The 15,637-nt window shown below is 45.7% G+C and overlaps 1 protein-coding gene across 6 annotated transcripts in view; it reads right to left on the bottom strand.

The window, feature by feature from the left end:
- Positions 1-4,097: 4,097 nt before the first annotated feature.
- Positions 4,098-15,637, bottom strand: part of Fer (FER tyrosine kinase) — a 324,911-nt gene continuing 313,371 nt past the window's right edge. For all 6 annotated transcript variants that reach the window (XM_031368583.1, XM_031368582.1, XM_031368586.1 and 3 more), the window contains 3 exons: positions 9,682-9,836; positions 6,544-6,666; positions 4,098-5,397 (listed from right to left, as the gene is read on the bottom strand). In XM_031368583.1, coding sequence (XP_031224443.1) covers positions 5,255-5,397; positions 6,544-6,666; positions 9,682-9,836 — 421 coding nt within the window. In that variant the 3' untranslated portion in view covers positions 4,098-5,254. The remainder of the gene's footprint in view (positions 5,398-6,543; positions 6,667-9,681; positions 9,837-15,637) is intronic.

The following is a 15,637-nucleotide window of genomic DNA, read 5'->3' as shown; positions in this document are numbered from 1 at the left end:
TCTTAAGAAGGGAACAGAGGATACAAAGTGGGTTAGCGTACACTGGTGTGTGGGAAGATTGGATGCCCAGAGTTTTATGGTAGACTATTCTGTTCCAACATTTCTTTAGGAGGGGGGTCAGCTTACTAGCCTGAGAGAATAGGGACGTTTTTAACCTGGCCATGCCCACAGACAGCAGTCCTTTTGTCCTTAAGTTTCTGCTAGCCTTGCTGATAAGGTTACTCATATAGCACACTTGGCACCTGAGCAGGCCGTCTCTGTTCACAGACTGTGTGCTCTGGCTTCTCCGGTCTGCATAGTCCCTGTAAAGCAGGGAACCCCTGCAAAGACACTCTTGTGTTTATGAGGGGAGACGCTCTGTGGCAGGTCTGCAACTGCTACGTAGTACCCCAGTCCTCTGGGGCACACAGCTTGCATCTTACTGGCTAACAGATATTTGGGTGCACAGTTCTGCAATTCAAGAAGAGACTTCAATATTCTTGTTTGGGGATTCTTGTAAGTTTGCTAGTAAGGAAGCCAACCCTGCCTGGTTAGTTTTTCACTAATACAGTGAAACTCAGAAACATTCACAAGCCATTTTCCTGGAGCACTGGCAACTCACATTCAGGTTGTTACTCAGTTTACTGATACTTAGGAAAGGAAATGGGTGCGACTTCCACCCTCTGCTGAGAACCAGTTGTTGATTCCTGAGACAGCTGAGAAGACAGTCAACGCAAGCCCTTCACACAGCTGCCGCAGAGGCTTGACGTGTTGCCCCTGGCGCTGTGCAGCAGGTCACTCCTCAGCCTGAGGCTGGCTCCCCACTCACTGGCGTTGGCCTTTCCCCTCGGTCTCACTGGTGTTGTCAGTGCTGTCTTCCCGGGACCCCTTTGTGGGATCACCCCCCCCATCCTGCTGCACTGTGCTCTGCCTCAGGATGCTTCTCAGGCTATTTTTCTCTTTCCCAAACATTCGTTCCCAGTGTAAAGTCAAAAGCCATCAGCAGAGTGTGGCCAGGAGAGTCCCTCAGCCGGAGCCATTTAGTCAAGTGCAGCACAGGATGATGGAAACTCCGGTCCAGGTCAGGGTCTATTGCATTAAAGATCTCTCATGAGCTGGAAGCCATTGTGGCCTTCATCTAAGGATGCTGAGTTTGGCTCCTCTCCTTCAAGACTGAGCACATGGAACCACAGGCTCACGGTGTGGAAGACAGTGAGGGGAACGTCATCGTGCTGGGTGTCACCCCAAGTGGCTCCTGCCGCAGGGAGAGGCCCTGGCCATTTCCTCGGGGCTCCTGGTGACGCAGAGAGTCTCTGTCCACTTTCTCCACATGCTATAGGGAGCTGGTTCTTTCTTGTTTTGCCTCCCTGCAGGGCACCTGGGCAACTCATTGACGGACCCACTGCGCCCCAGCAGTGGTTATTTCCTACCATCCCAGAAATTTGTCAGGTTTGCAAAGTGATGGTAATGCCATCCTGAATCTCATCTCTGCATCAGTGGAAGGCAGAGGGGTGGTCTCTTGGGTGAGGGGGCATTTCTCACACTGACTAAAGGTGATGATGTATAGTTGATTAACCATCTGTATTAGAACGCCACTTTCAAAGGGGCATTTTATGGGAGCTTAAATCTGTCTCAGTAACTCCTGGCAGGGTGATCTTGCTGGCTTTTAAATCAGGGTCTTTTCTTATATAGAAATGACATTTTGTGTTCTCAAAAAAGTATTCAGACTTGACATGAAACTAATAAGCCCAGAAAAATATAAAGTAAAAATCTAATAAAACATTCTAATGGTATAGTAAATCTGTTAATAAGAGGAAATGCTTTATTTTCATAGAAAACTCTCATGCCATTTTAATGATCAATTTTCATATAAAACCTCTGACCATCGGCTGAAGGTATTGACACATAAGCAAGCTGTGTCTCTGCAGCTCTTTCTCAGCTGAGGTGCTGTTTTATATGAGGGCTCTGATCTCTAATAGGAAAGCCTGTTTTCCCATCTACTGACGTCTACTGACAAGAGGGGGGTGGAACGCCAACGGTGTGACAGAGTGTGCTGACAGAAAAGGGCTCAGGCAGTCAGCCCTTAGGTGTCACTCTGCTTCAAGGACACATGGCTGAAGGACGGTGCACACACACACATTAAGATGATGTTCAGGCACACTTGCATAGCACGTGAGGGTCACACTGCACAGCAGACCTCTCCTGCTGCACCTGCTTGCTCCCGGCACGAATCCTGGTGTGCAGCATGTTATTACAGCTGACATGCTCGCTTGACAACCGTCTTAGCACAGTGCTGTGGTGACGTCAGAGGAGCTAGCTGATGGATACAGTAGCTAACACAGAAGGAAACTTGGTTAAACAAGGAAATCAACACAGTCTCAGTCTTAAGAAATTGTTCTCTGTGAGACACACACTGAATGACTCCAGGCTGTGAGGAAGGATGTCTGTGAGAAGGTGGCCAGCTATGAATTAGGGAACCAACTCTACTGCCCCTGTTAAGTCTTAGGAAAAGAAGAGTCACATGGGACTTTCCTCTGTGGACCTGGTAGCCAGATAGGCTGAAAAAAGACCTACTAATTCTTTATCATCTTCCTAAGAAAACAGCTTTGAGAAGAAGCTTAGAACACACAGACTCCACATCAAATGCAGCCATGACAGAAAAGTTTTCTATCTTTGACAATGACTTCCCATTTCTTAGGAAGGCTTCCTGGTGACTCAAAGTAGACACTGCAGATGGAAGCCAGGCTGTTCATGTTCTCCAGCCTTCTCCTTCATGCTCAGACTGCTGACCTGGGGATGCTGATGAGCACAGCTAGGAGCAGGCCTACCTCGCTCTTGGATAGTAAAATAAATATCTGTGGCTAGGCTCAAGTGTATCCACACCAGGGTTAGGGGTGCCACTGTTTACAATGCTTATTTTTTTTTAAGCAAGGATGTTGTAGAGTTTTGTGCATTTCTGCAGCCTCTTTTTCCTATATCAACTTGCAAATCAAAACTGTATTTATATGTGCACTTTTGGGGTATGGATTAGCCTCCTAAAGTACATAATTCCAATAATTATCAGTGACAGAAGGGATGAATAAATTATGCTGCAAGCATAACAAAATTAACAGTAAGAATGTTTTGCATAAGCTTTCCTTAATGCATGTGCCTATGTTAAATTTAATATTCTGGATGACTGACATGATCCTGAAAGGCTCCCGATGAGTTAATCTTAAACTATACCTCTGCCTGCTCTGGGACAAAGAATAAAATAGAATTTAAATGTTGCAGATGTCATGATGTTTTGAAAAGCCTTTTTAATTTAAGCAAAGAGTTAAGATGTGAATTGCAAATTCTAACAGCCTGGATGAGTGCCTATCAGCGCCATGTTTTCTGTACACCAGAGCACAGGGATTAAGCTTCACGTCTTGTTCGCAGCGGCAGAGCTGAGCCAGCCTGTCCCTTGCTGGGCGTGGGCTGCTAAGCAGAGAGAGGCTGCTTTTTCCTCTTTTTCACGGACATAGTGTATTATAGGCAGATTCAGTTGGCTCCCGAGGGCAGGCAGAGGCCTGGAGAGCGGGGCACTTTAACACGAAGGCCTGAGTTTGCACTTGGGTTGCCATGGTGTGTGCCATCAAAAGGCAGCTCTGCTCATTTACAGACTCTGACCCATGGGAAAGCTCTGCAGAGGAGGAAGCGTGTGTGTGTGTGTGTGTGTGTGTGTGTGTGTGTGTGTGCGCTGCAGTGAACGGTGTGGCAGGCTCACTGCGCCTTTACTTCAGTCTGCATGTAAGAATCACTAAATGTGTATAAAGTTATAATATTAGCAAGGAGGGCGGAATGATGGATACGAGTCCTTCTTCTCTTCAGCTGCCTCCTGCAAAGCCTGACCTACACTCTAAACGGCCAGGCAGGGAGGAGACCATCTCCCAGACACACTGATCCTGAGACAACTGTGCACAGACCATGGGGAAGGTCCCTGACACAGCTAAGATTCAGCTCGGCCACACCCTGGTTTTACCTGACACACATGAGATACACAGAAGACACCTTTAATGAAGTGCTTGCACACCTGTGTGTCATCAGTAAGATTTCCACGTAGTGGCTTTAGTGGGAAAGAGGTGATGGAGGTGTGGCTGTCCCTAGAGATTTTCTTCATTAACACTGACTTGACGTCTGGCCCATCTATTTCGTTCACAGCAGCCTTGCACGTCAGTAGATATATGTGGACACGCTTGTAAATGTGAACCATGGATTCTGAAGACCCAGAAACTGGTCTAAGTAAAGGGAATTCCACTCTGGGATTGTACTCTAGGATGAAGATCCACAATGAAAACCATGCTGTTGTGGACTTTCGTAGCCTTAAGGCAGTTTCACTGGGCTCTACAAACTCCTGAAACTGTCTTAAACCTTGTTAGGGAGTTGAGACCCAGGTAAAGGGTGTTCTGTAAGTGTGGGAGGAAGGCAGGCTCTTGCTTTCTTGTCCCTGGTGAGCACTGGCTAGCTGCTCTTTTCCCAGCCTGCCGTCCTGGTCACACTTGCTTCCTGTCATCCCTGTCTTCTGCAATGTCCTACAGAAGCAGGTGCCTCTGAACCCTGAGCTCTCTGGGAATTTTCCATGCACCATTTTCTGTAGCCTGGATGGGGGAAGTAGAGATAAAATGACACAGGAGTGTGATGCGCTCACCAGGCTTGTGTGATGCGCTCACCAGGCTTGTGTGATGCGCTCACCAGGCTTGTGTGATGTGCTCACCAGGCTTGTGTGATGCGCTCACCAGGCTTGCTCTGACAGGAAAGAAAGAGAAACCCTAGGAGGTCCAAGTGATTCCCAATATGTGATTATATTTATAGCTACAATCTAGCCTTGGCAGAGTGGAAGCCGACTGTGGTGGGCATGCGTCCTGCAAGCATGCACTACCGTGGCAGTTTATAGCACCAACCGAGGAGGGCCTGCAGCAGAAGACAGCCACCCACACACGGGCTGTGCCTGGAGTGGAAAGCCTTGGCGGAACACCAGTGGTCCTCGAGACTGAAGACAGACCTTTCCCGACAGGCCTGTGCTTTTGTCTTTACAGTGGTATCAAATGGCATGGCTGCTGTGGTTAGCTAATATGGCCCTGGGTAGGACTATTTATTTCTTGAATAGATTTGCCTTTAACATAGTTTAAAGTGGAACATACTTTAAAAACCCAGTTAGTAAAAAACATAGCCGTCAAAGATGGTTGCAGGAAGGTGGCATAAAGTTGGGGTGGCTGAGGACAGAGTCCTACAGTGGTGCCAGCCCTGGCTGGCACTATGTGACCTTCTTCTTGATGGCGGTGAGCTCTTTGTGAAGGTCACTGAACTTAGGGCGGTTTTCAGGCTTGTAGTCCCAACACTTCATCATGATTGTAAAAATCTCCTCTGGACAGTTCTGTGGGGCTGACATCCGGTATCCTGAAGATTCAAGGGAAGAGTTGAGAGGTCAGAAAGGGAGTATGATCTAAATGCCCACACGGGGCATCATGCCATGTGTAAATGGTAGTACCTTATGCAGTAAGTGGGGTAGAAAGCAAAGACCCGTGTCAGTGTCATAAGTATGCTCCTGAGCACGCATGCGTGGGTGGTGCAGAATGCACAATTACAGAGCAAGTCAGAAGTACGCTCTAGCATATACCAATGCCTATTTTAGTTGTTCTAAGAAGTAGCTTAGAACAGAAGTATCAGACAGACTGGGCAGATGTGGATGGGGTTTACACACACATTCAGTAGTGAGCTGAGAGAACAGGCTACGGTCTAGCAGTGTTGGGGGCTTGTGCTAGGTGTGGGTCCAAGGAAGGCAGGCAGGCAGGCCACCCCCACACTCAGGCTCCCCAGGGCCGGCTGGCCACAGAGACAGTCATCTGAACAACACTCCTCTTGTTGGAAGCTGTGTCCCACAGAAGCATGTGTGGAGTGCCACTGCCACCTTGTCACCCTGCCTCTGCCTGGAGCACCCTGGCGTTTCTTCAGATTACAGCTTCTCAGAATTCCTTCTGGAAACTAGAAGCATTTTCACTTGGAGAATTAAGGGATTTATGTGATCTAGAGTATTACACCACTCTAAGGCGGCCTTCCTTCTTTCTCCTCAGTGGGGTAGATTACGGGAGTGTTCTCCTTCTGTGCTGAGAGCCCAGCACATGTACCTGACCTTCACTTGCAGCAGGACTGCTACGTTCACACTTCACATTCAAGAACTGTGCAATTAAGTTAGGAAACAAATTACAAAAACAAACACCCAGAATACCAAATAAATAGAACCACGAATGCTTCAAATACATTTACAGTTGTGTTGCCATGTTCACAGCGACGCTTAGCTGTGTGCTACCTAAGGGCTCCAGGCCAGACAGGCTTGCAAATGTTTGCTTCTGTTCTTGCAAATGTTTGCAAATGTAGGAGCAATAGCATCCACAGCATTCCAAAATAGATTTCTCTAATGTCTTTCCTCTTTATTGTGTCCTAAACAGCACCGTGACTCTTCTCTCCCAAAGCCGGTGCAGGGGCGTGCCATGGGCACCACTGTACTGGTGGACACTGACATGAAGCACCGAGGCCTGGGCTCACCTCTCTCCACTTGCTCTCGGGCCTGCTGGTTTGTCATTCCAGGGTATGGGCAGACTCCCAGGCTGAAGGTCTCCCAGAGGAGGATGCCAAAGCTCCACACATCACTTTCAGAACTGTATCTCCCTGAAAGGGAGAAATAATCATAACCAGGTGAGTGAATGGGATGACAGGACAGTGGCTCGAGTGTCAGCCTCCACAGGACTGCCACAACCACATCCCGGTCTCTGTACCTGTGTTAATTCCAGGCCTAGTAATGTTAACAATTAGATGGAGTCTTCAGGAGGCTAGTTCAATTATGAGCTATAAATGATTCTCCCCTTCCCCAAGAACAAGAATTCAGCTTACGTCCCCTGTAATCTGTGGATGAGATGATGTGTGTGTGTGTGTGTGTGTGTGTGTGTGTGTGTGTGTACACACTTGCACATATCAGTGCCTAGGAGATTAAATAAGTCAGATTCCTACAGTTTGGTCTTCTGCCTGCATCATTTTCTTTCCAGTAAAATTACAAACAAACTTAAAACATTAAGGAAAGTTTCTTAACTTCAATTTTTTTTACTCATCACTGTTTGCAGATATTCTTATATGTTTAAAGGTCTCATTTTCTCACTGATAGTTTCATTTGCAGAAAATACATTTCTCCATGTGGTCTGAATAGACTGGAAATTAGCCTAGCTGGCTGATAAAAACAGCTTCTTCAAATTACATGGTGTCTTGTTTTGTCAAAATATCTTGGTGCACCTGTTTTATTGAGCTACATGAGCTGAACTCTTAGGAACATCTTTTGGTCGCCTTCAGCAGAAGCACAGGGATAAACTCCTACCCAGGAAGCCTTGTGGAGATGGATATGAAATCAGGGAGAAGCAGCAGAAATGTCCCTCCCAGTCTAACACATGGCACATGCATACTGTCACAAGTAAATTCCACCCGCAGTACTGTTGACGGCTTTTTCTTTGTTTTTGAAGCAAGGTCTCATGTGGCCTAGGCTGGCCTTAATCTGCAGGCCCTCCTGCCTCTATCTCTCCAGTGCTACATACGTATGGACAGGCATACGTCACCACGCAAGGCTTGAAGGTCTCTTGAACCATAGCATTTCCTATCCATCTGCCACCCCAAGATCTGTCAATGCCACTCTTAGAAAACTCTCACCTTCCTCTAAAACAGAGTGGAAGAGAGTCTGCCTATGCTCCGAGCCATCCCAGCCTGCAGTGCTCACTCATCATCAGCTGCAGCTGCGGGAATTGGCTTCTGGCTTAGCTGGGAGATAATTATGGACATTTCCAGTGCCGTTGGCTTAGGAAAATTACTTTTCTTCTCTAGACGTCAAGTCTTTTCATGAAACTCACTTGGTGGCTAACGGTTAAAGGCTAATCTTGTAAAGACCTTAAGTTATATAGACTTACATTTTATCTGGTAAAGTGTTGTCCAGCAGAGATCAAGAAAGGCACCTTGTAAGCAGATGGCACTTGGGCTATGCCACCTGCCTGACCTTTGAACCTGGCTAATGTGGACACTACAGAGTAAGCTGAGGGCACTGTGCTGCTCTTTCCATCATCTGACCCTCATGGGACACATTGGGCTGGAGAGAAGGCTCTAAATTTACATAAGCATAGAGGAGAAGACATCTTGCCCAGGCCAGGTAGCCAACAACATGGAAGTAGAACATTCTGAATCCCTCTCATTCCAGCGTCTCACTGGTTAGGGCACACCATTTCAGTGAGAGGAATGTCTGCCTGGCTCTGTTGTGGGCTCCACTACCATCTCCGAACAAGCAGGTGGCCAATGGTTAACTTGTTAAATTACCATTTCTCTCTTTACTCCACCTAAACCCTTCCATATTCCCCTTCTGACTCTCTTTTGTCATCAATTGTCAGTGCAAGCATGTATATACATACATATTTCTAAATGTAACTGGTTCAGTCCATCCATGTTCCCTGTGTGTATGTTTTCAGGGTGACCTATTGGTGTGCCCCTCCCTAGGGGCACACCTCTTGTCTCACTCCCTGCTGGAAAACTCTTCCAGTAATAGACAGATGACTTTACTTCTTAGTGGAAGGTCAATAGACTACCTTTTCTTTATAAACCCTGTATTTTGTTGAAAAGTGGACTGAGGGTAGACGAGATACAAGCTGTACTGCCAGAGCATCCTGTCATTTAACTGCTGGGGACTGAATGTGAGCTGTCCCTGTAGGCTTCTGTGTGTGACTGACTGGTCCCTAAGAGGTGATGGTGTCTGGGAAGGCCGGGAGGCCTGGCTGCAGGAACAGCAATATGAATGCTTTTGTCCTATCTTTCATCCAGTGATTGCCTCCGTTAGGAATATAGCCCATAAGGAGTAGCACCCATTTCCAAGAAGAATCCTGTGGGAGATGATGGGATTCGATGGGACCCTAATTTACAATCAAAGCTCACAAAAGCCCCTCCTGCTAGCAGAGGGCATCTGACTCAGCCTCACGAGCCAGTTGCACTCAGTTCTTTACTTAGAGAGGAGTTCGGTGGCTCCTCAACAAGCTAAACAGTTTATACTCGAATGATGGGCTGCTGGTGCAGAAAACACACTTGTATGAGTCCAGTGCTGACCACACGGCTAACCACCGTGCTTACACACGCTGACTCCCACGTGTTATCTTCTGAGTTTCTTACAATAGAGATATTTAAAAATTTTTTTTTCAGTGTTAAAAGAAATTCCTGCTCTTATCAAGAAACAATACTCACCCCTCCCTCTCTTGGCTCAAGATTTATATAAGTTCCAGAGACGAGGCTGAGCCCAGGATCCTACAGAGTGAGACTGGACACTGGACTGACAGTATTTAGCCTCAGATGAGATCACTGGACCAGTTACAAGACATTCATATGCCAGAGCCCGCAGCACCTGATGACGGCCGTGGTCGTGCAGGTGACTTCATGCTGCACAGACCTCTCAGGCGTCTAGTCATGTTCAGTGATGACTTCTGCCTAGCAATCTCGCACATATGAACACTTGTGTTTGTATCAAGAGCAAGGTAAGACTCTGAATACTTATTCGGTTGCCCCTCAAGTAGTTCCAGCCTGGATGCTGCCCTACCCCAGGCACACAGGTGAGTACTGCCTGCTGATCCAGGCCACTTTACTATCAAAAGGAAATCCTGAGTCTATTCATACCGTAATTAAGAGCTTCCGGTGCTGTCCATTTAATGGGAATCTGCTTTAAGCCAGAAGATGAATACACTCCACCGTCTTCTTGCCGAGACATTCCAAAGTCACTGATTTTCAGAATGTTATTTTCACCAACCAGGCAGTTCCGCGCAGCCAGGTCCCTGGGTTATAACAAGATGCAGAAAACACCCATTAAAACACGGTGAAAGCGGCATTCACATTTATGACTTCCACACTTTGCAATTCCACATCTGCAGTGTATTTATAATGAGGTTAAGAATGCTTGTGATTTACCAGACTCCCCATCAATTCTGTCACAGGTACAAATCACCCAGGAGAACATTTGCATATGGAGTAGGCCACAGGCTAGTTTTCTAGGCACCGGAGAGATTTCCATTTAAATAGGAAAAACTCAGATTCTCTGGTAGAGAGGCTAAGAGCATTTGACACTGCCTCTCAGTTGACTAGCTTCCCTAGGGCAGCCCTGCCCCAGAGCTGTGGGATAAAGGACTGTCATCTTCTGTGACTCAGTCACAGTTGCTGCTGAGCACCTGCAGTATGGTCAGTGGGACTGAGAAATGGAATTTTCATTTTGTATACTTTAGCTTATTAAATGTAAGTAGAGGCATGTGACTACAGTAAGAGGCCATCTCTAGAGCCTCCCTAAGGCAGGGAAAGGCTGGGTGGTGAAGCTCTATGGTGACTTGGCTGTCTCCCTGTTAGACCCTACTCCCTGCAGGCTGAGTCATATGGCTAACAGAGTTAAGTCCCTTACCTAGGACAAGTGAGGAGATGCCTCAACCAGATCCATCTATACAGCAAGCTGTGGGTAGGTGCATGACTGTATGACATGCTGTTGTAAGAATTGAGCAAATAGGGACACCTCATAAAAATACCAAGGAACAAGGAATGTCTATTTAGCCTAAAGACAGAGCTTCAGAAAGGTTTACAGAGCAAACACCCATCCCCAAGAAATGCCCGGGTCCAGGAGACATCCCCTGGAGGGTGGATCTTCTCCCACCCCTCCTATGTGCAATCGGTATCTCCCCCTCACCTAGGGCATAAAGGTTAATGAGAACAAAAGACAATGGGCTCCACCAATGAGAGATAACCAACTCATGCTGTAAACCTATGTACTGAAGGGTATAAAAAGTATGTGTGCTTTTGTTCCTGGTAGTCACCTTTGCTCTGAATGCAGGACGACCCCAGTACACTGGCAATAAAAACCTCATGCAATTTGTAGCGATCTCCCTCCTGATTCTTTGCGAGTGGGGGACCCAGGCTGGAATCTAACAGTGTGTGGATGTAAAAAGCCTGTGTAAAGGGGCAGACTCATGGGGGTGGGGTAGGTGGGGGGGATGGACTCCTTGCAGACAAGCTTGTAGGAAGGCCTCTCTGATAACTGCATTTACTCAAGGACCTGAGGGGAGGGTGTGGGACAGAGAGGGGTTCCTCCTAACGTACCTTTCTTCCACATTCGTAAGAGAACCCAGAATTTAGCAGAATGTTTTGCCATGTGGTATAAAGCATGAAGCTTCCAGTGTCCTCTGCAGTGAGGTGCAGCTGTGTTGGGCAGTGAACTAAATGGCAGCTTAGGAACTGTGTGCAGTGTCTAAGCTCCCCCTCTCCCCCTAGCCTGAAGGTGTGAGCAGAGGCGCCAGAATAACTCCCTTAGAACAGCAGGGAACAAGGCGCCTGGGTTACTTACACTGTCCTGTCACTGGATCTGCTTTATGAGAGGCTTATGCTACTGAAGTGCTTTCACTGAGCTCGTGTGTGCGTGCTTGTAACGATACGCAGTACATACAGTGGTAGACTTGCATTTGGATGCTTGAGTGACCAGAAGAGAGCTAAGAAGGGCACACAGGAAGCTTCCATGCACTGGGTGCAGGGCAGAGGATGCCAACAGGAGAGTATGTGCAGGCTGGGTGTGACGGGGAGGAAGGCTAATGCAGGAGGGAAATGTGACCATCACAGAGGTGAGGCTCCTGCAAAGTACATGGTAGATGCTCAAAGAACACATCATGAGTGGGGAATATCTTATATAAATGTTCATCATGAGTGGGGAATGTCTTCTATAAATGTTCATCATGAGTGGAGAATATTTTATATAAATGTTCATCACGAGGGGGGGGATATCTTATATAAATGTTCATCACGAGTGGGGAATATCTTATATAAATGTTCATCACGAGTGGGGAATGTCTTCTATAAATGTTCATCACGAGGGGGGAATATCTTATATAAATGTTCATCACGAGGGGGAATATCTTATATAAATGTTCATCACGAGTGGGGAATGTCTTATATAAATGTTCATCACGAGTGGGGAATCTTATATAAATGTTCATCACGAGTGGGGAATGTCTTCTATAAATGTTCATCACGAGTGGAGAATATCTTATATAAATGTTCATCACGAGGGGGGAATATCTTATATAAATGTTCATCACGAGTGGGGAATATCTTCTATAAATGTTCATCACGAGGGGGGAATATCTTATATAAATGTTCATCACGAGTGGGGAATGTCTTCTATAAATGTTCATCACAAGTGGGGAATGTCTTCTATAAATGTTCATTACGAGTGGAGAATATTTTATATAAATGTTCATCACGAGGGGGGGATATCTTATATAAATGTTCATCACGAGTGGGGAATATCTTATATAAATGTTCATCACGAGTGGAGAATATTTTATATAAATGTTCATCACGAGGGGGGGATATCTTATATAAATGTTCATCACAAGTGGGGAATCTTATATAAATGTTCATCACGAGTGGGGAATATCTTATATAAATGTCCACCACGAGTGGGGAATATCTTATATAAATGTTCATCACGAGTGGGGAATATCTTATATAAATGTTCCAGCCTGAAGACAGCCATCCTGGTTTTATACTTTAAATTATTTTCTCCTGAGTAAATAGCTGGTTTCTACCTACTTGTTTTGGAACACACATGTAAGAATTACTTTTTGGAAATTTTTAGTCATACTTAAAGTTGCTTTGTGAAAAGAGGTCTCACTGAGCCCTGACTGGCTTTGAACTCATTTGATCCTCCTGTCTCAGCATCCCAAGGGCTGTAGTTCCAGGCATGTACTATCATGTCAGGTAAGTCTCATTTGTATCTTTAGCAACAGACACATAAACATCTCACAGGGGATGCTGTTTCCTAACGGTATTCAATTAACCTTGCAATTACTGAACACAATTATGATCAGAGAAATAATATTTTCCCTTTTTAGCAGGGAACTTGGCTGGCTGTCCCTACAGCCATTCACAAAGAAACTCGAAGCACTTTGCTTTGCTGATTTGCTGGGACTAGTTTTATTCATTGGATCAAGTCTCACAATGGAGAAAGATGGAGGAAGCCCAAGTTAAAAACTGCATCTGACTCACTGCCCAGCTTTTAAATGTGGCAGCTCACCACACACTCCCACTGGGGGAGTTCCTGCCAAAGGAAGTGACAGGGAATGGCTGGCTTATTATGATTCCTTCATCTGTAGGAAACTGCTATCCATGTCCTCTTGGGAACTCCAGGCCTTACCCATGGTAGAGTTGGCAATGATAATACATCCCAGTTCTGCTACCTGTGGTGTGGCCTTGGCATACTAAGCTATGTTTACTTATCTGCCAAATATTACTTGGCAGGATTAGGAGGGACAATGTTTATAAACTAGCAGCATACCATAAATACAGCAGCAGCTCTTTCCATAAGCTTCTGTTGTTTTTTCCTTCTTGTTTATAGGTTAGTAGTATTACTTTTGAAACTACTACTGTCATAGAGGCCCTGGAACAATATATATAAATCATTTCCCAAAACGAGTTGATGTGAGAGTACGTGATGGTCACAGAGGAAAGGGGCAGCACCCGGAAGCATGCTTGCAGAGATAATCAGTGATGTTCACACATTTCCACAGGCTGTGACATTTTCTTGAAGTACTGAAAGAATAAACATGTGAAATCTCTCATCTGGGCAGACCTGGCTCACTTGTTTCTGGAGGTGACACTGCAGGTCTTTCTGCAGTGCTGCACTGCTGTATGAGAACACTGCACAGTGAGTGGGATCCAGACTGGGGCTGGTGCCTGTCTCCTGACCAGGTTCCAAGCAGGCCACATGTCATCTGTGCATTAGAGTGCACGACCCGCCTCTTTGTTCCTTTACCTTTCTGGGGATGAGGAGGAGAATGGTTTCAGTGCCTCCCTAACAGTAAGGCAAATCTGAATCCATTGTTAGAAACCACAGAGATGATTTGTTGGAGATTTTCAAGAGGCCGTGGCTGTATTTAATTCAGAAGATCTACGTCTAATGTTACATTGCTTTGGAGAGGAAAACTACATAGCAAATTAAGTTCTGAATCTAGATAGTCTTCAGAACCCATATTTTGGAGCTTTGTTCTCTCACAGCAGTGAGATCATAAGGCATTTGCCTACTGATTACACTAAGACCTCCAGGTAAGCTAGTTCAACAAACAAGATTTTTCAGGCTTCATGTATATGATTCTGGAGTGTGATAAAAACTCAGAAAGGCAACCCAGGTGTTCCCACTCCCTTTAGTTGCTCTCCCTAAAAAGCAAAAGCAGCTCCCCCCCGAAAGCAGGCACAGAGTGGGCACCTGACAATGTGATACTTACAGGCTGGTGTGGGGAACGTAAGAGAAAATAGGAGAGGCTCGCCTGATCCACGTGTAAGGATGCATGCCTCAGCTGAAGCCCTAACTTACTGTTTTGTGGGTCACTCCAACACTCACTTAGAAAGAAAACTAATATTAAATTACTACAAGGTCTAAGGTTAATAGACCTTGTTGCCTAACAGCAATCAAAGCAGAATTTTAGTCTGGATCTAACGGTATTTGTGGTAATGATTTTGCTTTGCAGCATGCTTTGCTAGGGACTCTTGAGTCTACACACAATAACTAGACTACAATTCAAATTGCTTAATAGGCCAAAACTTTTAAGTATGCATGGGCTTGTAGTTCATTTGGTGGCACGTAAACATAGCCTGCCGGGAAGGCCTTATTAGGTTTATCCGACAGCACCCTACCCAGCTTCAAGTGACTATTCTAGATTCTAAAGGGTTAAGGGGTAATGTAGTCAACAAATGCCAATCTTGGACAACTATGAAGCAATAAGGTTCGTGGCAACCATGAAGAAAACACACTTGCGTGGGAAGGCAACTCTTGGCAGAAATGTAGAAATACTACAACTTAAAACATACAATATCTGAAAGAACAAACCCTTGTCAGATACGGAGTGGACTCACGCCAACACTCAACACACTCAAGGGTCAGGCAAGAAACCTGCAGACTAAAGAACACAGACAGAAAACAGAAAAATGTGGACAGGGTTTCAGGGACTCCCAAAAGAACAACCAAAACATGAAAGTAGAGAGATGGGAATCTCAAAATAATACACATAAGTAGATAAGCACAATGATGAAGCAGAAATTTTGTTTGTTGAAGTATATGTACATAGTCAAGAATGTCTGTGACGACCTGTAAGATGGAACCCATACCTGGCACCTACGTCAGGCCCAGAGTCTGGGGCTGGAGAGGCCACAGGAGAGCCAAGTCCTAGTTACTTATCTTACCCACAGATTAATACTCCTCTCAGCCCTCATCAGGAAATCTTCTAGTAGACGGCACTCCACAGACCCACAACTGCCCACGGGCAGATAAAAACAGATTGTAGCATGCTCAGCCTTAAATGGGCTATTTTTTATCACATTCCTATAGTAGAAAATGATTTAAATTCTGGCCTAGGGTTTCTACCCTGCCTTTGGTTATTGAGTTCCTGGATAAAAGACACACATAGCCTTTATAATGTTAGTATGCCTTAAGCAGCACAGTAGCTGGGCAGCTGCCTCCCCTCCACGCTGTTAGAATCTACTTTCCTACCTACAACACCGAGTTATTACTATTTTCTATGTTCTACCCGTGCAGCTCTTAACTCCTATT

This window comes from Mastomys coucha, unplaced genomic scaffold, assembly GCF_008632895.1.
Source record: "Mastomys coucha isolate ucsf_1 unplaced genomic scaffold, UCSF_Mcou_1 pScaffold14, whole genome shotgun sequence".
Taxonomy (NCBI): Eukaryota; Metazoa; Chordata; class Mammalia; order Rodentia; family Muridae; genus Mastomys; species Mastomys coucha.
This window is presented reverse-complemented; position numbering and strand designations above follow the sequence as displayed.